Here is a 26,593-nt window from a genome sequence, read left to right as displayed (position 1 = left end):
TCACCCTCCGGGTCTTGTTCTCCAAATATAGGTAGGTGTTATCTATAACCCCTTGATCAAATAGGTCTTTAATAGCCATGTCAATGTTTTTGTAAGATATATTGATCTCGTTGATTGATACTTGCCTGTAATGGGTTTCACCATATAGAATGGAGTTCATTTTACCCTCATACACAATCTTATCCATAAGGACTATACCTCCCCCTTTGTCTGGCTCCATAACTCTAGCATTAGAATTTATACTGAGATGAATAAGTAAGTAATGCTCAGGTAAATCAAGGTTTGGTATAAATTTCTTATATCTTGATATCTCCCTAATTTGCTTCTCTATTCTTAATTCCAGATTTCTCAACTGGGAATGTTCAGGAGGATTAAAAGTACTGGACCTACTGGGTATAGATCTATACCCATTGTTGGAATCCGTTCCAAATAAATTCTCCAGATTGAGTTTCCTTATAAAGATTTTAAGGTCCATGATAACCCTAGCTATATTGCTAGTTCGTTTGGGAACATATTTAAAGCCCTTAGTAAATAAGCTGAAGAAAGTTTCCGTCACTGTTGAATTACTATAGTTAAAAATAAGAAAACTAGACCTACTAATGACTTCATAGTTGTCCCCTTTATGATGTACAGTCATGGCAAGTGTGGGGGCTACCAGTTTTTGTTCCTGTTGTTGTAACCTGCTCCCCCTCTCAGTGGATGAAATCCCCTATAAAAATGGTTGTTTCCTTTACTGTTTTGTTGATTACGAATCCTCTCCAAGCGCCTAGGAAGAGGTTTGTGACTATCCACATGGGGAACATCAGTTTAATTTAAGAAGTAGAAAAGAAAATAACTTGTTGTCTTGTGGGAAACAGATACCTCATAGGATTTTACCATTGTGTACCATACCCTTGCCTGAGCACTCCACGCTGTGTTGTTGCCTTGTGCTAGGTTTAAACGCACTATTAAGAGGCTATTAGACTTAGCCAGGTTACTGTTTGAAGCTGGTTTTATAAAAGAAGCGTAAATGCTAATGATCAGCCGGATGCCCCGGATGCGCAAATCCAACACAAAGCCAAGGACAAAGCCTAGGGTGTATGAGTGAGTCGGCCGGCTCTTCTTCTAGAGCCTCTCAGTGGGCGAGGTTTTTGGAGAGTTTTTATGGAGTCTCAGCAGAAACTTACTGCTGTACAGGATGTGCCTTCTCAGGAGGTAGGCCAGGCTGAGGAGGCTTCTCAGGGGTACATTTTTCTTCTCCCTCTTCCCAAGGTAGTAGTGAGCCTCCTTTCTGTTGCCAAAACTTCTTTGAGAGAAGCCCCAAGTTCAGGCTTCAGGGGCTTCTCCTACATTTTCGGGTTCTGTACTAAGAAACATATGCTTAAAATGGCAGAAGATTTGATTACTATGATTAGAGGTTCTATGCCCCTCTGATAAAGAGGCCTAGGGTGGATCAGGAGTTTGATAGTTTTGAACAGTGTTCTCCTTATTCTGATTCTGATGTGGACAGCTTCTCCTCCTGAGGATTTCCTCTTTTCAGAGAGACTGCATTCCATGAGAGAGCACACAGAATGGGAAGGCCAGGATTACCTGGATTCCTGAAGGAAAAGAGGGAATTCTTGTTTTTACCCCAGCATAGGCCCTTAGCTATACCTCCTCCTGTGTTGAATGTGGTGGAAGATGTTTGCAGAGGCGAGCCCTGAACCCTGATTCTTTGCCTCCTGCTTTGGCTCAGGCTCAGGAATGTCACCCAAAGGGTCTCACTCCTGACGGCCGCTGAGGCGAGTCAGATTTTAACGACAGATGCCTCGGACATTAGGGTCTTCTGACATCTGGGGCATGGCGGCGTCATCGTCTCAGCCGCCTGGACTGACGCCAGCCATATACGTGACTATCCACATCTCTACCCTCCATCTCACCCCCTTCCCCACTACCATTGTTGCCTTCAGAATAATTACCAGAATTGGAAGCAGAAAATCTGCTGCCATCTCTCGGGTATGTAGGGCAGGTAGGTGGAGGTGCAGGGTATTGCTGACCTTCCTGATACTCCTTAATGTCACAATTTAATTTTTTGTGTTTTCTGACAAGTATATCTTGACGTTTTTTATCTATCTGTACCATAATATCATATTGTCCTTTCTTTTAATATTCAACTGTGAACATTAAACTGTTAACAATCCTATTATTATATGTTTCTATAGCTTCATTCAGTTTACAAATTTCTTTCTCATTGTTCTTAATAATGGCTTGAACAATTTCCAAGCCACATTTATCAAAGGCTCTCAAAAGATCAGTATGAAATTCACTTCCTGGTACAACATTGTTAGGATATGTAAATATCCTAAGGCCTTTAGGCACAATATGCTTTTTAAGGCACTCGTTCAAATACATGTTGTCCAAATTTAAACCTTTGTACCTTTGAAGTACAGTCCGGAGTTGTTCTAAAGTATCAGAATGTTTCTTCTTGTAATCCTTCCCAGCTACCCTTCCACAGGAAGTCTGGCATCCTCAGACAGTGGTGCCTCACTCTCAGCCTGGGTACTACTACTCACCTCTACCTTTGCAGTCACTCTATCCAAGGGACCATCAGTATCCCCAAGCAGCTGTGGCTCACCTTCAGGCTCACTGCTACAGGGTAGCTCCCTCCCTGAAGTAACCATCTCACCAGTCCTGGCTGCAAGTATACAGTCTGTCTGGGTCTCCCCCAGTCTACCAGACCACATGCTTGTCTCCTACCCTGACCGAGTGTCACTGCATAAGTACATGGTACTGCCTCATCCAAATCCTTCCCTATCAGTACATCTGCAGGCCGGTAGTTTAGTACCCCTGTTGTCTCAAGACAACCTACTATTGGCATTTTGTCTTTCCCACTTACTGGCTCCCTCACCTTTGGTTCCCCACCTTGCCTCTGTGGACACCTGTATGCCACATGGCCCCACTGGTTGCATTCAAAACATTTAACCCTAGCTCCTGAACGTGTACCTGGACTAGTGGCTTCTCCTGTTACTGGCAAATTCTATTGTGGCCATCTGTGCTTCCCACCATGGGTTCCTTTAGACCCATGAGCAGTACTGGGGGTCCCCTTCCTATGCAGGGCTGCCCTGCTTGCCAGGTATAGGTCTCCCTTCTTCCTCAAATCATCTGAAGTAGCACATTGTCTATTAGCTAACCAGATCCTCATGTCCTCAGGGAAAGTGCTAAGGGCTTGTTCCCTCACCAAAAGGTCTGCCAGCCCTTCAAAAGAGGTGACCTGACATCCATTCACCCACCTATGGAAATAAGTGCTCAGTTCAGCAACATATTCACACACACTTTCATCTGCCTTGAGTCTATGCTCACAAAGCTTTTTCCTATGCGTTTCAGGTGTTAGCTTAAACAATTCTAAAAGACAATTTTTTTACAACAGTATAATCAAAACATGCAACGTCAGATATTTTGGACAGAACAGTTACAGCTTTACCATGGAGTATGGGGGTCAGGAACTGTACCCAGAGCCCTTGGTCAACTTCATACGTTTTACATACTCTCTCAAACATATGAATGAAACTGTCAAAATGATCCCCCTCTTTAAGCTGCGGAAGAAATGTACTGACCTTTTGTGCTTCTGGGGTCCAGTTATTCTCTTCCCCATTACCTGTATGATTCTGGCGAAGAGTCAGCATCTCCTTCTCATGCTGCCTCTGTCTTTCCTTTTTCTCAGCTTCCAGATGTAAGAGTTTCTCAATCTCCTCAGCCTGTAGACTCCTCCGTCTCTCATCTGCTTCTATTTCCAAACGCCTGGCCTCCAACTCAAGTCTCTTTAGCTCCAGCTGGATTTTTAAGTCCACTGCAGAAAGATTGAGCTGTCCATTCTCCGAGGGTATTATATCTCCACTGCCAGTCTGATTGTCCTCCTGGTTGCTGTTTTCTGATGCAGCTGTAACCAAGGCTGCAGTCAGGTCTGCCTCAGTCAGGTTTCCATGCACCAGTCGCCTAGCCTGGCACATCTCCGCCAGCTGGCTCCTTGTCAGCTTTCCATACTACTCTGTTGACATGCTGCCTGTGCACCCTGACTAACTAAGCTAACAAAAGGTAAAACAATTGTGATCTGAACTCTGAGTATTCACTGCGTGGCATTTGAGTACAAAGCACCTTCAAAGCTCACTGTACACAAGTTACAGGCTTCACTCTACCCACACCACTACAAGCCAATTAGTATATGCTACCTAATTAATTTGTGATGTGGATATCCATTCGCTGCCAAACACAAATGTGATGCCCGTGCCCTGGCCCAGCAATCAAGGAGCCTCAATCCTCACCACTAACACCAGAGAGGGCATCTCATATGACATATGAGAGGAAAGGATAACAAATACACACAGTAAAGTGCAATTTCCCTTAAGAGCACACACAGATCACAGTCAGTCCGGGGCTGGTCGCTCCCTTGCTCCCCAGGTCCCCAGTAAGACTCCCCACTGGCACAGCTATAGGGTCCAGATCTCAGCCTAGCTGGGCAAGCTAAAATCTCCAGCACCCTCTCTGTCCAACCAGTGCTTCGTGTCCCTGCCCAAGTAGCTGACACACACAGACACACACTTTGAGATAAGAGGTTATACAACCACACAGACACTTCTAGGGAAGGCTGGCACAGGTTCCCCTTTTACCCAGACTATACGGTAGTACTGCCTGCCACCACCCAGCTTATACTTATCAGCTACTCAAAGGCCCTTAAAAAGGTGTCCAATTATTACTGTGCAATGTTATTATCCAATTGTGGTAAGTGTGACTAATCAGTCAAAGCTTATTTGGAGTGACTTGGACAGTAAACTCTATAAATTTGCAATGTACTCTAGAGCTCAAATTCTCTCTTCATAAACCAGCCACAGTTAAAAGGTTTTAAAATGTTTAATAATAAATAACTGAAACCACAAGACAATACTTTCTACTACACAGTCAGTGCTAGTCAAGAGAGTTCAGAGATCACACAGAAACACTTAAAATAAATCAGTGGTACAGTTCTGACATCACAGAAAAACACTTAGTCGAATTTTTCTAATTTCTAGCTATTTCTACAAGAAAACACACTTCTAAAATAACTTACATAAAGCAATATAGGACATTCCATATGTAAATTCTAATCATTATAGGTTCATAGGTTCATAGATTCATAGGTTAATACTAGGCTAGCTGCCCTAGGGCATTTATAAGCCTAGCCAGAGTGTGTTTGGCTTTCGCCACCCTTTTATATTAGTTGACTGTGCCTCTGTATAGTAGGTCACAGAGGATGGCCCTTTTGAGGTTAGTTTACTGTGCCTCTGTCTAGTAGGGACACAGAAGAGATCCCAGGGGTAAACCTACGTTCTCCCATCCACTCGTCAAGATTTCTCTTGAAGAGGGTCATTGAGGGACTCTGCGGGATTTTGTTCCAGAGTGAGGGGAGCCTCTGGGATATGAATCTGTCCCTCCAGCATGTCCTATTTATTTATGTGCTGAGGTTTAAGTCCCCGGAGCGTGTAGCTCTAAGGGATTTGGATTTCCTGAGGTGGAGCATGTCCATTAATTCTGGGTTGGACATGGCTTTATACGTCACAGATCGCCTCTGAGTAGGCGGTAAGCAACTGAGTAGAGCTGGAGTTTCTTTAGCTTAACTGCGTAGGGCATCTGTTTGAGTCCCTTGATCCTCTTGTTGAGGTACTTTTGGGGTCTTTCCAGTTGCTGCAGGTGTCTGGTAAGGTACAGCCGAAATGGGGCATTGTATTCAATTATGGGCCTGATGAGTAGAGGGGCACAATGACCTCTCTTGATCTAGATGTGAACCCTTTCGTGATAAGGTGGGCTATGTAGAAGGTCTTTCTAACCACTTTGGCAACGTGATTCTCAAAGGAGAGATTGCTGTCTACTTGGGTCCCCAAATCCCTAATTACTTCTTCCATACTTAATGGATTACCACCTATGTGGTAATTTGTGGGCACTTTGTTTTTCCCAAAGGGGGTGACTATGCACTTTTTGGCATTTAGCTTTAGGCCATGGCTCTGGCACCAGTTATCCATCTCTGTGAGACCCTTTTGGAGGATGCTTGTGTCAGTCGGCGAGTCAATTATGGCACCCAGTTTGCAGTCATCTGCGAACTTGGTCAGCCATAGTCCTCCCATGTTAGCCTGTACCTCAGAGAAATGTATACCGAACAAGAGTGGTCCCAGGACTGAGCCTTGTGGGACGCCACTTGTAACTGGTTTAGAGTCGAACATGGCACCTGCAATTCTGACCATGTGGGTTCTATCCCTGAGCCAGTTTTCAACCCATCTTGTGACATAGGGGTTGATATTTAAGCTGGTGAGCTTATTTATGATTCCCGAGTGAGATATTGTGTTGAAGGCTTTTGCGAGGTCCAGGTAAGCTGTGTGCACTACCTTCCCTTCATCTATGGCCTTGGTGACTGTTTCAAAGAAGTCGACCAGGTTCAAGAGGCAAGATCTGCCCTTAACAAAGCCGAATTGGGTAGGATCCAGTGTTTGGAGGATGTCCTTCAAGGATGCATCTGCAGTCCTAACATATATGGGTTGTCCTGCCTCAGGCAGCCCTTCAGTCGGCCGGATTCCAAAGTCTGGGTCTGGCCTCAGCTGATGTCGCACTTCACCCGACGTCACAGCTGCTGGGGTATAAAGGCATCAGCCGACGCCATTTTCCTCAGTCTTTCTTGCCGCGCGGTGCCCGAAGCAGAAGCTGTTCGCAAGTGCCGGTCGGTCAGATCCAGAGATTTCTACTACCGAAGACTTCTAAAAAAGCTAAGTACCCCGTTGGGGACTCTTTCTTGCCTCAGCCGATGTCAGACAAAGTAAATAATTGTTTAACTTGTGGGAAACAAATACCTCATAAGGATTTCCACTCTTACTGCCTTCCTTGCTTAGGCCCAGATCATGACGTATCAGCTTGTCTAGCCTGTGCTTCCTTCAACCGACGGACGCTTAGACGTCGGTCGGAGTTTGCAGAGGAGTTTTTTGGTCCCGCTTTTGCATATAAAATGCCGTCGGAGACTCCGACTACACATTTAGCTAAAAAGCGCAAGGAAAAGGACCGACACTCGCGGTCCGCGGTTTCGGCTGAAACCACGGTTAGGCCAACCGCGAGTGTCTCGGTTTCGGCTCAAACCGAGTCCTCGGTTCTTCCTTCGGCCGAAAGCATGCCTCCGATAACCGAGGCCTCACAGAGCATGGCTGAATCTGCTACTGAAATTACTGCTACAGAAGCAGGCACCCAGGATTTGTCAGACACTATTCCTTTAGACATTTCTACCCTGCGTGGGGCTGCTAGACCCCCTGCTTCTATGTCTATCAAGGCCTTTTCCAGGGCTAAAGCAGCTAAATCTTCTAAGGCCTTACCTGCTAAAGCTCCCATACACAGGCCTACCTCTAGTTCCCAGATACTCAGCCTGGCTAAGGATCTTATTTCTTTGATCAGGGGATCCCAACCTCACCCAGACAGGGCCTCTCAACCTCCTCCAGATAAGAGGCCTAGGAATGAACCCCCGGAACCTGTCTCTACAGACTATTCCTTGGATGACTCAGATATTTCAGACCACCAGGAAGGCCCATATTCTCCTTATGAGGATTCTGATGCAGAAGACTCCATTCCTTCTGCTTCTCCTCCTGAAGAATTTTCTTTTGGGGAAACCCTACATTCTATGAGGGAACACTTCCAATGGCAGGGCCAGGATTTTTCAGATTCAAGGAAAAGGCTAAGGACTTTTTTACACTTACCACAGCATAGGCCTTTAGCCATTCCTCCAGTACTATCAGTTGTTGATGATGCATATAATGATGCCAGTACTGCCTCTGATTCTCTTCCTCCGGCCCCTGCCAAGCCTGACAGATATTACAGGGTCCCGGACACACACTACCACTTGTATAAGGCTCATGTTGCAGACCCAGAAACCATTTCACAGGGCCCTAAAGGTGTGGCAGCTGCCTCTGCCAAAACCCTCTTCCCTCTGAAAGGGAATCTAGAGCATTAGAGAGATGGGGTAAAAAGGTTTATACTTCTGCTACTCTTTCGGCCAGGGCCTTAAACTGTCAATTTCATATGATTCAGTACCAGGAATTTTTGTTAGACCAGCTAAATAAAAAACTGTCCTCTCCTGAACCTATAGACCGCAAGTCCCTTCAGGATTTGGTACATAACTCTCAGCAGGTCAGTAATCATTTCTTAAAATGTGGCTATGATGCACTGGAGGCTTCCTTTAGATCAGCTATGACTGGAGCAGTGATTCGAAGGCATGCCTGGTTAAAAGAACAATCCTTACCAGACCATGTTAAGTCAAAACTCCTAGATGCTCCTATGGAGAAACAAAGTTTGTTTGGCTCCCCTGCACAGGAGGTTCTAAAGAAAGTGGAAGAAAAAGCAAAATCTGTCCAAACAGTCAAGGATTTCTTACAGGTCCAACCTCCGAGGTTTAGCAGAAATTGGCCTTCGAAGAATTGGCCCTTTCCAGACACCTCCAGAGCACAGAGAGGCAGAAATAGACGCCCAAGAGGCAGAGGTCAATCTAGGGGTGCCTACAGGGGACGTCAGTGGCAACCTGCCAACCAGAGAAGTGCTGCCACAGATGCAACTACAACCACTTCCACAGGACAGACACAATGACTTGGTTCTGGTTCCGCCTACCAGGGAACAACTGGAAGCACCCTTGGGCGGAAAACTAGCCTTATTTTCCAACAACTGGCATTGCATTACAGGAGACAAATGGACTTTACAAACAATAGACAAGGGCTACAGGTTTCACTTCCACACTCTACCAAAAAAGAGAGGAATACCAAACCTACCACCAAGCCAAAAAACAGAGGCTCAAAGACAAATCAACAACTTACTAAGGATGAGAGCTATAGAAAAGGTACCACCTTTGGAACAATGCCAAGGATTTTACTCCAGGCTTTTCCTTGTACCAAGAAAAGAAAATCAATGGAGACCTATTCTCGACTTGTCCGCACTGAACACATACCTCATTGTTCCAAAATTCAAAATGCTGACCCTCCAGCAACTTCTTCCCATGCTGGGCAAGGAGTCTTGGCTGGTGACTCTAGATCTCAAGGAGGCATACCTGCACGTCCCTATACGACCAGATTGCAGAAGACACCTCAGATTTCTTGCAGGATCAGAGCATTATCAATTCTCAGCATTGCCCTTTGGCTTATCTACTGCGCCCAGAGTATTCACGAAATGCCTGGCATCAGTAATTGCTCATTGCAGGCTTCAGGGAATTCAAATTTACCCATACCTGGACGACTGCCTAATACAAGCGGACAACAAGACAAAATTAACAAAAGATTTGGAAAATGTGATACAACTGTTGCAAGCCTTGGGATACACAGTCAACATTCAAAAGTCAAGACTAGTACCATCCCAAAGGATAACATTTTTGGGTGCAGAACTGGATACATCAGCTCAGATGGCTTTTCTCATAGAAGAAAAACAAAAGCAACTACCAGTCTATTTCATGACATTAACAACACAAACTCAGCTTACTGCAAGGAAAGTCCTGCAAGCCCTGGGTTACATGGCATCCTGCATAATATTGATTCCGCATGCCAGGCTGCATATGAGAAAGTTGCAATGGTACCTAAGGAATGTATGGTCTCAACACAAGCACAGTCTAGAAGCCCAGATTCCAATAATTCCATGCCTGAAACAAGAATTCCTGTGGTGGGCTCAGGCCTGTCAGATGAACAGAGGATTGCCTTTCCACAAACCACATCCAAGCCAGACCATCACCACGGACGCCTCAGACCTAGGCTGGGGGGCACACATGGAGGACAAGTGTATACAAGGCCTATGGATCCATGACCAGCTGAATCTACACATAAATCTAAAGGAGATGCTGGCAGTGAAACATGCAATCCAGGCATTCAGACCATTCTTTCAAGAAGGTCACCTGCTGATAAGGACGGACAATACCACAGTCATGTGGTACATCAACAAACAGGGAGGTGCACACTCATACCCTCCATGCCGAAAGGCAATGGACCTGTGGAATATGGCCCTGAATCTCAACATTCAACTACAGGCCAGATTTGTACCAGGAAAAGAAAATTCACTAGCAGACACCTTAAGCAGAACTACCACGGATGCTCACGAATGGATGCTGCATCCAGATATCTTCAGGACCATAACGAAGAAATGGGGAATGCCAGAGATAGACCTGTTCGCCTCCCCACACAACCACCAATTGAAGAAATTCTGCACAAGAGCATACCACCCACTTGCCTGGAGGGTGGACTCCCTTTCCTTCAGCTGGAAAAACCTGACAGCATATGCATTTCCACCTCTTCCTTTGATGTACAAAGTCCTACTGAAGATCAGAGAGGAACAGCCAAGGGTAATCCTGATAGCTCCAGACTGGCCAAGGCAGCATTGGTACCCGCTACTGAGAAGCATGTCTCGGACACACTCATGGCCTCTACCTCTATGTCCCTTACTTCTAACACAGAACAACTACAAGACCCTGCATCCAAACTTGAAAACACTGCAGCTAGCTGCTTGGAATATTGCATAAAGCAAAATAAACCAGATTTATCTCAGAGGGTTAAGGACATTATCCTGGAGGCACGCAGACCCTCCACAAGGAAAACTTATTCAGCCAAATGGAAAAGATACCTCATTTGGAGTGCAGCAAAGGGAGAAAATGTCTCATTGGCAAACATAGCACACATCCTGGAATACTTAGCAGAACTGTTCCACAATGGCCTGTCCTACTCCTCCATTAAGATTCATGCATCAGCAATTTCAGCAGAATACAACATGGATCCTCCTGTCTTCTCTCATCCTCTACTCAGGCAGTTCTTGAGAGGAATCAAAATGTAAATCCTCCAAGGAAACCGCCTTTACCTACATGGGATCTCAACTTTGTGCTGGAAAAGTTAACACTTCCCCTTTTGAACCAGCAGCAACAGCAGACTTACAGTTCTTATCTTGGAAAACTGCTTTCCTGCTAGCAATCACTTCAGCAAGAAGGGTATCTGAGTTACAGGCATTAATGGCAGTACAGCCCTTCCTTATCTTCCATCAGGATAGAGTGTCTCTGAGAACTAATCCTACTTTTATGCCAAAAGTGGTCTCCAGAGTATCTTTGAACCAAGCGATTCATTTACCTACATTCTTCCCCAACCCACAGAACAGGGGGGAAAGACTACTACATACCTTGGATGTGCACAGACAATTACGCTACTATCTGGACAGAACTAAGACCAACAGAAAAACTGACCAGCTTCTGGTAGCATATGCAATAGGAGTGCAAGGAAAAGCAATTTCAAAACAGACAATCTCAAAATGGATAGGAAATTGCATTAGATTTTGCTACTCTTTTCATGGAAAGACAACAACTGAAAATATCAGGCCTCACTCCACAAGAGCTACAGCCACCACTACAGCTTTCCTACGAGGAGTGGCTACCAAAGACATTTTAGAAGCTGCTACTTGGAGCTCCTTGCATACATTTGCCAAGCATTATAATCTTCCCTTATACTCCAGATCCCGAGCAGGTTTTGCAACTGCTGTTTTGCAAGGGATCTTAACTACACCATCTTTATCTTAGTGCCTCCTCCCCCAGTTTGGCTATGGTATTCTACCCATATGTTAGGACTGCAGATGCATCCTTGAAGGACATAGTACAGTTTTGTACCTACCATAAATGTAGATGTCCGATATGTATGCATCTGCAGTCAGGATTACCCACCCTCCTTCCCCTCTGTGGTATTCCTAGGGTATTTACCCCTCTTTTAGCTAGCTGGGGGAATCTATTATGGTGTATTTGTTTGTATATATGTATATATATATATTTTGCTCTCTACTGTTTGGAATTATTTGCATTTATCCAAATTTAGCCTTCCTAGAGGGCACCTGGCATCTGGGGCAAGAAACACTGAGGAAAATGGCGTCGGCTGATGCCTTTATACCCCAGCAGCTGTGACGTCAGGTGAAGTGCGACATCAGCCGAGGCCAGACCCAGACTTTGGAATCCGGCCGACCGAAGGGCTGCCTGTGGCAGGACAACCCATATGTTAGGACTGCAGATGCATACCTATCGGACATCTACATTTATGGTAGGTACAAAACTGTACTTTCCCAATGTCTTTGTTTATGAGTTTCATGATGATACGCTCCATAGCTTTGCAGACCAGGCTAGTCAGGCGTATAGGGCGATAGTTTCCGGGGTCCGTTGTGGCACCACCTTTGTGGAGTGGGACCACTGTTGCTGTACGCCATTCCTTGGGTACATATCCTGTAGTAAGGCTGAGACTGAACAGTGACTTTATGTGAGGGTTCAGTTCTTCTTGGAGTTCGTGTAAGACGCAGCCTGGGACACCGTCTGGTCCCATTGATGCTGTGTTTTTTGCTTTGGGGAGAGCAACTCTCACCTGTGCATCTGTGATGTCAGGGAGGCTACACTCTGTTGGGATAGACATTTGCTCTTTGGGGGGGGGGGAGTTTGCACAGAACCTGTCTGCCAGGATGTTGACAATGTCTGTGGATTCAGTGTATTTTTTGTCATTTTGAACTAACTCAGAGCATATCTGGGAGTTGCCACCCAGGTTCCTGACATAACTAAAGAAGGCCTTGTGATTATCTTTAGCATCTTGTGCAATTTTTCTTTCGGAGCTGGCCTTAGATGAATTTATGAGGGATCTTAAAATAATAGGCAGGAAGCCCTCATCTAGCTGGACTGGAGCCGAATTGTAAACATCAGAGGCAATCATGAAATAATTTTAATTTCAAAGGACCAACAAGAAATGCTTGACTTAGCTTTCTTTACAGCAGAGGGCACTGCTGCCACATTGTTTTAAGTTCAACATGGGGGAAAGCATATTCTTTCATTTAAGAAGACAAGCTTGTATTTCAACATTCATATTTACAAATGATAGAATTATCTATAAAGTTCTATCTGGCTAGGCTAGCAGCCTTCAACCATCTCTACCAGTCTTCACAGTAGGATTCATTTTTAGTGCGAAAATGTAAACTTTCCTTTGTGCCAAGGCTGTTTACCAAGGATCTTGTAGTGGTGACAGAGACCTTGTAGGAGAAGAGATGTACAGTGTTCCCTGTGCTGCATGACTGACTCCTGGTGATCCAATCAAGAAAATCTCGGATAGTTGCCCTTGGTTGAGTGCTGCTGTGGCAAGCCCAATGGGTCACAGTAAACATGGTGAAGTCTTCTCTGATTGCAATACAGAGGAATTCTTTGTCATCTGGATGGAGATGGATGTTCTCCACATCAGGCCTTTCTACCTGAAGTAGAGGCATAGAAAGTCAAGACTTTGGTTTACTAGCTGTGAATGCAGTGACAGCTAGCTGCATGGAGTCTTCAGAGCCTCTAGGGTCTAACATCATCCACATTCTTCACAATCCTATTCACCTGCTAAACGATGAGGGTACTTAGTGGACACTGAGTTGTCAGAGGTTGTACAGTCTTCACATCCTCGCAGACCTTCTGCTAATTTCAAACTCATCATTAGCTTTCAAAAAGGTGTACTTTGCCCATCAGTCTCAGCGATGTTACATTTCCTCCTACTATTCCCACTGCATTCTCTTAAAATGCATACTTTGTTGATGGGTAGACCCGAGTCTGGGCTTATCCTTAATACAGTGCATGTGCAGACCCTAGGAAAGAGGACCTACACATAAAATTGATTGAGCAGTTACAACAAGCAAGCGTTTTTTTTTCATGAGTGTGTACCCCCACCGTGTGTGGGAGTGTTGATACAGTGTGGTTCTCCTAAGTATAGTAAGGATTGCTTAACCTTGGGGTAAATAGAAAACTCCCTCAACTCTGAAGATGTAAGATTTTCAAAAAAAACTGCCATATGTGACTAACATGGATTTAACTAATCCCATTCCTAGCAAACAGGCATTGAAGAAATCCATGTGTTGTACTGCCAGGAAATATCCCACTCTTCAGACTTGCTGTAGCAAGTAGAAGATTTTATTTTGTGTTTTAGTTTGCAGCTGATTCTAACTTATGTCCTGTACCTTTTTAGCATGTGTCTGTGTTATTCCATACTTATGTTGCCTGTTTTGACCTTTTTAATGCATCATGACCTTCTGATAAGCAAATTGTAGACCCAGCAGAGGCTGATGAAACACTTCCAAAAAGGGGTTTTGCATCTTTGCCTCTCTTTGAAAAATCCATCTTCAGCTTATTGTCTGAATTGGTAGGATTGCTGGTATTCTATATATTTGAGAATGTTTTTTTGTAAATCATTGTTCTTGCCAGCCATTTTCTGCCAATGTGAAACCCAGGTTTTAAGCCCTCATTTTCAGGAAGCCCTGTTAGGTTTTTAGACCAGTGACAAGTGGAGTACCACAGGGTTCAGTTCTGGGTCCTCTTCTGTTTGGTATCTACTTCTCTGAAGTACAGGCTAACACAGAAGGTCTTTGGCTAATGAAGTTCGCAGATGACTGCAAACTAGGAGCCATAATCAAAACTCCTAACGATGTGGACATTCTGCAAAAGGGCCTCACTGAGACAGATGCCTGGTGTCAAAACCATGGCCTCAAGCTCAATGCCAAAAAGTGCATTGTCATCCCATTTGGTAAAAACTCTGTACCCATGAACTACAATATAGGCGATAGTATACTTAACACCGAAAGTGTGATAAAAGAGACCTTGGGACACAGGTGGGACAGTAGCCTCTCCTTTGAGAATCACATCGCCACAGTAGTCAGGAAATCCTTCTACGCGGCACACCTCATCACAAAAGTTTTCTCATCCAGAAAAAAAGAGGTCATTGTCCCCCTCTACTCATCATTCATTAGACCCATTATAGAGTACAGCGCCCCTTTTGGTATGTACCTCACAAGACATCTACAACAACTGGAAAGGCCGCAGAAATACCTTACAAAGAGGATTACCAGCCTCAAACAGATGCCCTATGTAGACCGTCTCAAAAAACTCCAGCTTTACTCCGTCACATATCGCCTACTCAGAGGTGATCTCTGTCTAACATACAAAGCTACAAAATACTTAAACAGAGAGGCAGCTGGACGCCTATCAACCCTTCGGCAGAGGAGTCATGTGTACATGAATGCCTTTGAATCTCACCCTTCCTCCACTTAGGTGTCTTCATCTTTCAATGAACTTATGGATCTAGTTTCTTGGAATGTGTGGGAGTCTCCAAATTCAGTAGAACCTGTTCCTAGGAGGCCAAATAAGTTAATCACTTCCCCTCAGACAAAACCTTTTTAACTAAGGGAGTCACAGTAGTTGCTATGGTGGTGGCAGCAGCCACCAAGAAGGAACTCTCGAAGACATCTTCCTCTGTTCATCCACTGAACAAGGAGTCTTGTACGATGGACAGATACAGAAAGTGCATTTTTCCTTCAGCGACTTTTGCCCTCAGATCACTGAATTACCTGACCTATTTTACCAGATTCCAGAAAGATCTCCTGAAGGAGTTAGGAGATTCTCTCCAAGGTTCAGTAGCTAAAGGGGTTTCAGATAAAGTTTTCTGTCAGCTCTCTAACTTAAATTCAGTTGTCAACTCCTCCATGAGACTGATTTCTTATGCAGCGGATGGAGCGAGTAGAGCAGCTGGTTCAAGAATTTCCCTAAGGAGACATTCTTGGATGGGCTTGTGTGACTTCGCAGATCCTTTTAAATCTTCCCTTGCAAATGGCCCATTTGATGGCTCGTCCCTGTTCGGGCCCAAATCCTAACCATGTGTGAGCAAGAAGGAAAGACTCTGGCTACCTACCAGACCATATCCCAAATGGTCAAAAAGGAAGTGGAAAAATGTGGTTTCGAAAATCTCAGAGGCTTTCCAGGACATGCATGGTGAATCTTCCCCTAGGGGCAGGGGGGGAGAGTAATAATGGAAGACGCCGACCACGCGGCAGAGGGAGTCCACAGCATCAGGATGATAGAGAATCTTTCTTTGGTAAGTCCTTCCAGTGCTCCTGAAAGGAGGCCCGCCTGTCCATCTCTGGAGGCAGTTGAGGGCCACTTATCTTTGTACCCAGAAGCCTGGCAGCAAATAATGAAAGACAAATGGGTACAAAACATCATATCAGGTTACTCCATACCTTTTTACTAACCCATCCCAAACATAAAAAAGATCCCAGACATTCCACCTAGTCAAAGGGAACAGGCAGAATCCAAAAGTTGCTAGACAAAAGAGTCATCCAAACAGTCCCCACAAACCTAACAGGATCAGGAACTTACTCAAGATTCTTTTTAGTTCCAAAGAAAACGGGGGACTTAAGACCAATTCTGGATGTCCGCAATCTAAACAAATCAGTAAGAAAGTCCTAGGTCTGGATGGTAACACTGCATTCAATACTCTCTTTCTCGGACAAGATGATTGGATGAGCTAGATAGACCTCTGGGATGCGTACTACCACATAAAAATGGACAGTGATCCAGGAGACACCTGCGCTTTTGGCTTGGAGCTAGTCACTACCAGTTTTGAGCTCTGCCCTTTGGCCTCACTACAGCCCCTAGAGTGTTCAAATGTATGGCAGTAGTTACGGCTCACTTGAGGTGCCTAGGATTCCGGGTGTTTCTTCATACTTACATGACTGGCTTCTAACCGCCACCACCGAGTATCTACTAATAAAAGCAAGAGACACCACCTTGCAGCTCTGCTCTCACCTAGGAATTACAATAAACTACAAGAAATCTGCCATGCTGCCTTCTCAGCATGCCATATTTATAGGAGCAGAATTGGATTCAACAGATATGATGGCCAGACTTCCTCCAGAAAGAGTTCAAGTTCTACGATGTTAGGTTCTAAATCTTCTCTCAAAGAAAAAAGGCACAAGCAAGGATAGTCCTAAAGGTCTTGAGGACCATGGCAGCAGCAATAACCTTGATCCCCCTTAGCACATTTACACATGAGAATTCTACAGTGGCTATTGTCCACTCAGTGGTCAATGCAGGAATTGCCAGTGTCCCACGAAATAATAACAGAAACATGCAAAAAAGACCTTTGTCGGTGGTTTTACTCCACTCATGTGATGCTAAGTTGACCATTTGTACTTCCCCAGCCATTGCCCACAATGACCACGGATGCCTCTCAGATAGGGTGGAGGGTGCATTATCTGGGAAAGACAGTCCAAGGCACCTGGCAGGATCATGAGACCCATTTGCACATCAATGTCCTAGAGATGAGAGTGGTGCTTCTAGCAATGCAAGCATTTCAGGACTCTCTTCCACTGGGAACTATTGCAATACCGATAGACAATATGTCATTTGTATGGTACATAAACAAGGAGGAACCAGATCTTACCCCCTTTTTTCAAGAGGCTCTGAGAGTATGGCAGTGGGCGACCTCCTGTCAACATTTTCTGATAGCAACGCACATCCCGGGGATATCCAGCGTAATAGCAGACAGACTCAGCAGAGCGATTATGATACCTCACAAGTGGTCCTTAAAACAGGAGATAGCGGAGATGATTTTCTGCAAATGGGGCCAGCCTTACTGCGTCCTTTTTGCGACATCCATGAATGCCAAATGCAACAGCTACTTTGCCCTTATCCCCCTGCTGGGGGAGTCACCAAGGGATGAACTTGTTCATGATTGGCCCTCAGGTCTTCTCTACGCTTTTCCTCCCTTTCATTTAATACCCAAAGTTCTTCAGAAAGCCAATTGCTTGGGAAGAGACTTCATACTCATCGACCCATACTGGCCTCATCAAATCTGGGTCTCCTTCCTGTGGCCTCATCTACAGAAGGATCCTTGAATTCTGGACCCAGTTCCAGACCTTTTGACTTATGCGCCAGGAATGCTCCATCCTTCCCTTCAGACCCTCAAATTGACAATTTGTCTGCTCCAGTTCCAACCATAGCCAGGTTCCTAACCTCTCTTCATCAGATAAACACACCCTAATCTCTTCTCATAAGGCTTCAACGAGAAAGATATATAGAAGCAAATGGAAAAGATTCTCATTATGGGCTTCTCTTAACCACATTGATCTCTCTACTGCTCCAGTTAATTCCATTCTAGAATTCCTAGAAAAATTATTCAATGAAGCTGCAGCTGCGGCTGCCATTAGAGTTCAACTAGCAGTGATATCTAGTTTTCATATAGGTGAATCTGGCCTCAAAGTGATGTCTCATAAGCTATGCAAAGCATTTCTTGAAGGCACTTTATTACTTCGACCACCTATCAGAGACCCATGTGACTTAAATTTCGTCCTAACTCATTTAATTTTTCCCCCTTTTGAGCCAGCATCATCTTGCGAACTCGAGTTTTTAACGTGGAAAACTATTCTCTTGATAGCAGTTACATCTGCTAGAAGAGTGTCAGAGCTGCAAGCCTGGTCTATAAAGCCCCCCCCCCCCACTTGCTTTTCAATAGAGACAGGGTCTCCGTATGAACAAACCTTTCCTTTTTGCCAAAAGTATGTTCAGAGTCAAATTTGAACCAGTTTATAGAGCTACCAGTCTTTTACCCAAATTACGGGAATAAGGCAGAATACATGTTACATCAACTGAATATGCAAAGACAATTACATTTCTACTTACACAGGACTAAGAACTTCAGAAAATCTGACCAGCTATTTATATCCTTTTCAGATTCAAAGAAAGGTACTTCATTCTCTAAAGTGACTCTTTAAAATGGCTTTCAGATTGTATAACCTTCATCTATAAATCTCAAAACAGATATCCCCCATAGAATTAAAGCCCACTCTGCAAGAGCCATTGCAACCTCTTCCGCCTTTCTGGCTAAACTACCAATTGATACCATTTGTGCTGTGGCAACATGGGCAAGACCACATACCTTTATCACTCATTACAAAGTCAATTTGGCCTCCAGTTACAGGACCTCTTTTGGTTCCACAATTCTGAAAAATATTCTCCCTTGAGCCACCCAAGAAAGATGGAGCTAGGGACGCTGTCTCATCATGGTAAGAATGAAGGCAGGATAGGACAGCAACACATAAAGAAGTTATGTACTTACCATATCGTTCCATGTATGTTGTCCATCTTCGCCTTCATTCTTACATCCTACCCTACTTCCCCCGGTCATTTTTACTCCTTTAAGACTGAGTTTGTACAATTGGATATCATTATTCTCTGGCCTTCTTTATTGCATTTCGAATCATTAAACTGCCTTTATTTTTATTACTCTTATTATAACTGCAAACAAGATCTGGGGAGCTTTCCTAGTGCGTGCTAGGATAGGGTTTAGCTATGGGCTAGTGGAAGACTTCGAGCTTGTGTATAAAGGCTGAGTCAGATCCGAACCCATCCTGGTAAGAATGAAGGCGAAGATGGACAACACACATGGAACGTTAAGATGAGTACATAACTTATTTTTTCCCCCTGAAACATTTTAGGCTAATGTACAGAACAGTAGAAAGGTTGTGATATTTTGTTAGACCTACTAGCATTATTCTCTTGCACACTTGGACAGTTTTGTTTGAAAGAATATAGACTGTTCTCAGAAAACAAATAAATACATAAGAAGTAGAAAGGCAAATGACTTACTGATGTTTTTATCAGTACCAGCATGATCTGGCATTTAAAACTTTTACTGGATTTGTGTCAGGCAAATTCATTCTCTCACTACCAAGTATATGTAGTTTTCCATAATACCGTATTTGCCTAAACAGTGCTAATTTTTTAGCTTGTAAATATGCTGAGCTCCCTTTAAACTAATTGATCTGGAATGCCCTGTTATGTTAGCCTTGGAATTGGAATAATATCTGCTCAGGGTATGGGGAGGGAGATTTTAGCTTTCAGCCATTTAAAAATTTGGAGGAGGTGTTGGTAGCTTCAGTAGTATAACTGTAGCTAGTTAGGCTTCTTGAAATAAAACTGTGTTGGGGGAAGCATTCCCTGCTTTTTTTCACTTTCTGAGAACTTTAATCTGCACTGATACAGAGAGGCAATTTTGTCTGTAGTAGAATGCATTCTGCATCTTATTATGAAGCCTTATTTGGCACCTGCAGCTGATAGTGTCACGCAACAAACGAAAAAGTGGAACACACACACACACACACACACTAGAAATATAATTGACTGCATGCATTGTTTCATATGTGAGCTTTTGTGAGTGATATGTTTCTTCAGCTTTATTTAGTAGTGGTACTTTTTGCAGTAGTTTTTACAGTCTCTCTTTTTTTTTTTAATTGTAGGCTCAGTTGTTCAAGCATGGGAAGAGAGATGATCTTTTACAATATGGTAAGATCTGTTTAATGAATATTTTTTTTTCAGATTGTTTCCTCACTGTACTTTGGTACTTGTATCAAAAACTTCAGGAAATATTTTTCTTTGCTGAGCTTGAGGATCTCCCTTTTACTAGACACTTGCCTCCTCCTGACAGAGCAAATGCAATTTGATGTAAATGCTTTCATTTTTTTTTTTTTTTTTTTTTTTTTTTGGGGGGGGGGGGGGGTAAGTCAGTAGTAAAATAGTCTTATCTAGTCCCCTCTCAAGAGGGAATATCCAGTGACGTTGCCTCATGATGACTGGTTGGAAGGGGCAGTTTCTCATCTGCTTTGCTGTTTTTCATAGATAAATACTGCTATTGTTTTGATAATTGTCTTTTGGTCACTTTTAAGTTGCATTAATTTGCATTTAGTTCAGTGAACTTCATGACGGAGGGTAAACATTTTTTTTTTAAGTCGCATCACCTTAGGTATAACATAGCATTCATAGCGGAACTGAAATGCTTTTTTCAGGATGTCCATCTTGATGTTGTTTGCTAGAGCATGTTTCTTGCGTCCACTGAAGATCACATTAGCCCATTATATTCCAAAGGCCTTAACTGGACTACAAAGCAATCCTGGTGATGGGGTGTACTTACTTTTTGGTTATGGAACTTAAAGTTCAGATGTGCCGTAGTGCATTCTTTAGAGCTCCATTGATGGCTTTATGAAAGTGCATTTGAATATGTAGAACACTTAAGCAGTGTGTTACCACTATATATAGAAAGTGCCATCAGAGATACATTAGACAAAATAATGCAGTTCCTTCCTCTTCTTTCATCTTTTGTCTCGGTGACGCTGGTTAACCTCCTAGCACATTAGAAGTTGGCTGAGAGCACTTTGTGTTTCATATTAACCTCTAAATGGTTCATCTCCCAGGCCCATGCTTACATTAATCAAGGGTAGCAGAACTTGTCAGAGATTTGGGATGCATGGCTAGGCTTAAAAAGGCCCTTGTGGTCATTAGCCTAGTAAACACCTATGAACCTATATGGTTTACCAGTCTTTGTTTCAGTTTGGAAGGCAGCTCGATCTTTGTTGAGCCTTTATCTCCAGTTTTACATGGAAAGGGATGGAGTCAGTCTTTGACTGAAGTGCTTAATCCTCTTGCAGGAAAGATGATAAAACAACATCAGTGTCACTGGATGGCTTGCTTTAGAAATTGTTGTATCTTTAAAAATGCTACTTATTAACATTATCCCTGAAGTGTCAGGTGTGTGTGTGTGTGTGTGTGTGTGTGTGTGTGTGTGTGTGTGTGTGTGTGTGTGTGTGTGTGTGTTGGCAGGGTAGGCAATTTTCATAGTTTTTCTATCTTGCGGGAGAAGGAATTTATGACAAGGGCAATAGCCCATGAAAAAGGCTAGGGGGATCCAGCTCTGCCAGTAATGATTGGAGTACGACCTTGACAGAGGGTGTGTGGCTTAACTGCTGTAATGACTTACTAGATGTGGGGACAGGACTGAAAATCAGCCAAAATAACTAGACTGAGCCGTGTGAAAATGACTGCCTGCCTTAATTTGACTATCACCTCAGCTGGCAGTATAGCTTTGCAGAGGGAAGAAAAGCTACCCTCCCTAGTGACTTTGTTAATGTCTGTACAGTGCAGATTTGCTAGCACTATGGTTTGTTTCTGTAGTTTGACTAACAGCTGTCATGGTCTGCACTTTCATTGTCTCCCAGAGAAGAACAACAGTGGTGGAAGTCACTTTATTTAACTGTGTCAACGCTGTGAGGTATTGACAAGAAAGGTTGATGCAGTCAGAACCTTTTATTCAGTTAAGCTTGATAGGCCATTCCCACATCATTCCGCTTTTCCTGATTGCCATGCATTTTTTAGTGGAGCAACCATTGTCACAGTGTGCGTTCTGAACGATGACAAAGAAGTTTGCTTTTAACATGTTACCCAGACTGTTATTTAAATAAATCCACAGTAAGCACCTTTTTTTAAGACGACTCTTGCAACCATACAGAGTATGGGTCTTCTTCTTATCTTCCTCACTCATTCATTACACATTGTTTTATTTGAATACCTGCATCACTAACATCACCTGTCTTGAAGCAACATATGTTTGATGGGATTTCCCTTACTAGGTAACCAATCACATTCAACCTGTCTAAACACCACTGCATAGTAAAAGGAACTACATTAGGTTTCTAGCAAACTGAATTTTGGAGGAAACACCTTACCCCCCCCCCCCCAACACACACACACACACACACACACACACACACACATATACTGGTTCCAAGGTCACATCTTTGCAGTGACAGAGAAGCAGTATTTTGCAATATGAGTCATCACCCCCACCTCAGGTACTTGTGTGACTTCTGAAATAAGCATCATTAAACTAAAAAGTGAACTCCAGTGCACACTTAGGCTATCCTGTCAAAACACTGTATGGTGATGTGTTCCCCTCAGGGGAATAGCAGGCTGATCAGTGAATTGCAAACAAAAACAGCTGCACAGTGCCACATATGATAAGCTGGGAAAGGGGGACCCTGTCCAGTGCTACTAAACTAATACATAAAGTCAGCATTATTTCACATCTGATGAGCTTCAGAATAATCATTGCTGCAAGAGTACATAATCTGATTGGATGTCAGCTAGATTTGAGTGGTCCCCTCACCTTGATATTTTTGTTTTTCAGTAGTCCGGCATCAATCAGTAATATCACATAGAAGCAATCACAAACCAAGAAGGGAGCCTGGCTGTAAAAGTGTGTACGCGTGACCTACTATACTCACAATGTTTCCATTTCATTGAGTCTGTTCAATCCTCTCTGCTTTCCTGGTTTTTCAGTTATTCATAGGCCTCATTGGCTGCAGTGTTAGGTATGCATTTTGCTTCGTCTTTCTCTTTCTTACCTTAGAAAATCATAACATTTCTTCTGTGGTTTTCCAGTGATGTACTTTGAGAAAATTACCATCAGTTTGTCTTACAGTCTTCTGATCCTTTCAAGCACTTCAGTGTAATGTTGTTTGTTTAAAGGAGGGAATTGTGATTCTGAAAACTTTGCTAAATTTAAATGAAAAAACTACAGCTATATAAACAAAAACTTTACAGTGCATAATAAGTTAACTACTCTCTGCCTGTTTTGTTTTCTTCTACTAGATCTCGCACTATTAAAAGTCTGTTAATAAGTCTGAGATTATGAAAAAAGTAAATTCTTAATTCTTTAAAACTAGCACAGAAAGTCAGACATCCTCCTTAAAAAGTTAAGAAAATTAAAGGTTATGAAGTCAGCATCAGACCTGTTAAACAAACCAAGATCACTCTTTGTTTACTTGCATATTGGGTTGAGGCTTGGCATTAATAGTTACGGTGTGCACCTCGCAGGCAAGGGGTACATGGTTTGATTCTCACTAAAGAAAATTAGCTAAGCTTAAAACAATCCACAAGGGCACCTAGCCTAGTACTTATGTATTTCGTCAGTTGGAGCAGTGGGTTAAGGTTGTGAGCTGTAGTTCCTTGGTGTGAGTTTTGATTCCCTCATTCCTGATTTGCCTACTGTGTGACCTTGAGCAAGTCACTTAACAAAAAAAAAAGCGACTTGTGTGTCCAGTAAACCTACCTGGTTAATTAATTGGTGTGTTATTTAGAGGGATAAGTTTGACATAATGGTGAAGGTCTTCACCTCATGAATACAAGGCACAGGGTTTGATGCTGACCTCAGGTTATTGGCTACCCCCATTCTTCTGGTTGATGTGTACCTTAGTTCCCCTATCCTCTCTCTAGTCCTCACGACATCTGCAGAGAATATAAGAGAAGAAGCAAGACAAGAGCAGGATGCTTTGATTCCTAACGTAGTAGTTAAAATGGTTTGTGAGACTAGAACATTTCAAAAGTAATTCTATCACACCAAATGTTGGCCAGTTTGTCCAAAGTAAAATCTAAATTTTTCCTTTCTCTAGTTTATTTCTGTCACACCAAATGTTGGCCCTTGTTTGTCCAAAGTAGAATCTAAAATTTTCCTTTCTCTAGTTTATTCCAGAGACAACTATTTTGTCTGCCAGTCTGCTGCCAGTATAGGGTTGCTGCCCTTTGCTCTTTCCTCTGCTTCCAGAGTCTTCACTTAATGTTGTAGTACTGAAACAGAAAAGACCTCCTGGTATTTCAATGCCTCGATGACTTGTTGATGGTGTTCCTCCCCAAGTTCAGTACTCTCCATGGTCCTTACTTGAACTTAGCTGTGGTTGGCATTCTCTGGGGATCATCAGGCAGTTGGGAGAGGTTCTAGCAGTCTTTGCAGAAGCTGTTTTAGATGTGTTTTAATGCTGCTTTTTATCCTCTGACAAAGGCCAGGTAGTATCTGGTCACAGTGAGTAGCATCACAGCCCTTACATTTCTGTTATGTATCCTGCTTGTATGGTGATGATTAATTTACTTCTGGTTTATGAAAGTGTTCAGTGAAGAGTGTACTGCTAGTTACAGCAGAGCATTTTTACCTTTTTTTTGGTCTGACCAACTGTTTGATCCATGTTTCACTTGCTGAGTTGATCTGTATATTCCAACAGCCTTGAGGTGGTTTCCTTTTGGCATGCAAGTTAATTGCCAGTCTTTGTTGATGGTGACGTATGTGTATTTGTTAGTGAATCTGTTTTGCTGCAACTGTGCTTCAAGTATGCACTTGTTCCCTTTGTTTGAGACTCTTATTACAGCGTATGTTTTGTCTTGCTTTCTTGTAGTAACTAATACTTTTGACTGTGAATTGTATAAGTTTAGCCTGGTGTCTGTACAGCTTGGATGTTTAAGAAGAGTTATCTCCACTTGTCTTGAAAAGTCATCTAGTTTTTTGAGCCTTGTTATTGGTAACATGATGGGTTCCAGCTACAGAATCCCACTTATGTTAGATGAATATAATGCTATGGTAGTTGGGTGAATGAGGTTATGACTTGTCTAGTTCATAGCATGCACTCAGAGTTGAACTTTCCCTTACTGGGAGAGCAAGGGACATTGCTTTAGAAATGTTAGCAGAGGAGGTGGACACAGATGAAGGTTTTATCCACCGTTACAACTAAACAATGCTGTGCTCCTGAGAGGGGAAAAGACTGAATTTATGAGGTCTTTTGTGATCAGATTATCAGATAGTTTCTGTGGCAGAATACATGATTTTTGGACCTAGTCAGGTGTGTAAATATAATATGGTGCTTCTGGATGGCAGTGCTTGCCTTTAAGGTGTTTGATACTGCATTTTTACATGCAAACGATAGAATGTTGGCATTAACAGCAGGCACTGAACGTACTTTTGTCTCACTGAATTCAGTAGTAAAGCACATTTTCTAAGAGGATGCATCAGGAATTGCAGTGGGCATTAACTTAAATTAGGACACAGAAAATTTCACTGAGCAGAATTGAATAGCAAATTGGATAGACAAAAGAGCACAATTACTAGGTACGAGTCCAGAGTACATGAGGATGGTAGGAGGTCCCAAAGTTCAGCACACCTGTCACTGGGCTAAATATTGTCCAGAGATGAACAAATTAACATAACATTGGAAAGCAAAGAATCTACAGGTGCAGAATAATGCAACATAACTTTATTTGCCTAAGAGTCAGTTTCAGATGCAGAGATTCTTGCAGTAGAATATTTTAGGTAATTTGTGATTGATATTGAATGCACACGTATCATTTGTAGAGAAATAATGATTAGACCGCTTTTGGTAAACCGAGTCAGAGTAAGTTTGTAAAAGCATTGAAAAATGTTGTACCAAGCATTTCAGTTTGGGCATGGTTCTGTGGACAGACTGCAGAAACTGTTTTGTAGTTAAGGAAACAAGGATGCTGAATATATTTCTGTTTTGAAACAGATTACTGACTTTTGTGAGCTTTTGCTTGAAGTATATCAGATTTAAGCCTATGCTCATTGTTGGCAAGGCTGTGGCTTCAGAGTAAAAACTGCAGTGAATTTACTTGAGCTTAAACCTGACTCTTGATACCTTCATACCATTAGTATTTTACACATTTCAGTGCTGGAAGTTTTATGAACTCAGAGACTCTCTGAAATTATAAAGAAATTATTAATTGCTGGATAAACAAGCATGGGCTACCTCAGAAATTATTCAGTGACTGGTGGAGAGTTCAGTAACGGTGTAAACAGAGATATGGTACAAGATTTCTGTATTGAAATTATGCCCACATTGATTAATAATCCTCAGACAAGTGGGTTCCTAGAAAGAGACAATCAGACACTAACAGAAGTAATGTTTAAAGTAAAAGCTAGTAGTGGATGCAACTAGGAAATTGCGTTAGATTGGGATCTGATGGCAAAAAATTGTATGTCGAATGTTTTTGGCTATAGTCCATATCAGCATGTGTTTGGTCAGAACCCAAGTCTCCCTTTTATTCTAATTGATGTTGCCCAGGAACAATTAGTCAGAGTACCTACTGGAGGGATCTTATGCGTAGTAATATGGAAGCATATTACACCATCCCTTG

At 42.9% G+C, this 26,593-nt stretch overlaps 1 protein-coding gene across 1 annotated transcript in view; it reads left to right on the top strand.

The window, feature by feature from the left end:
* The window catches only part of TBCD (tubulin folding cofactor D), a 3,708,267-nt gene that overhangs the window by 765,458 nt on the left and 2,916,216 nt on the right, over nt 1–26,593 (top strand). The window contains exon 8 of the mRNA XM_044068123.1: nt 20,086–20,131. Within this exon, the coding sequence (XP_043924058.1) occupies nt 20,086–20,131 (46 nt within the window). The remainder of the gene's footprint in view (nt 1–20,085; nt 20,132–26,593) is intronic.

This window comes from Protopterus annectens, chromosome 4.part0, assembly GCF_019279795.1.
Source record: "Protopterus annectens isolate FY-2018-M chromosome 4.part0, PAN1.0, whole genome shotgun sequence".
In the NCBI taxonomy this organism is placed as follows: domain Eukaryota; kingdom Metazoa; phylum Chordata; order Ceratodontiformes; family Protopteridae; genus Protopterus; species Protopterus annectens.
The sequence above is the reverse complement of the archived record's forward strand: the minus strand, read 5'-3'. Positions and strand labels throughout refer to the sequence as shown.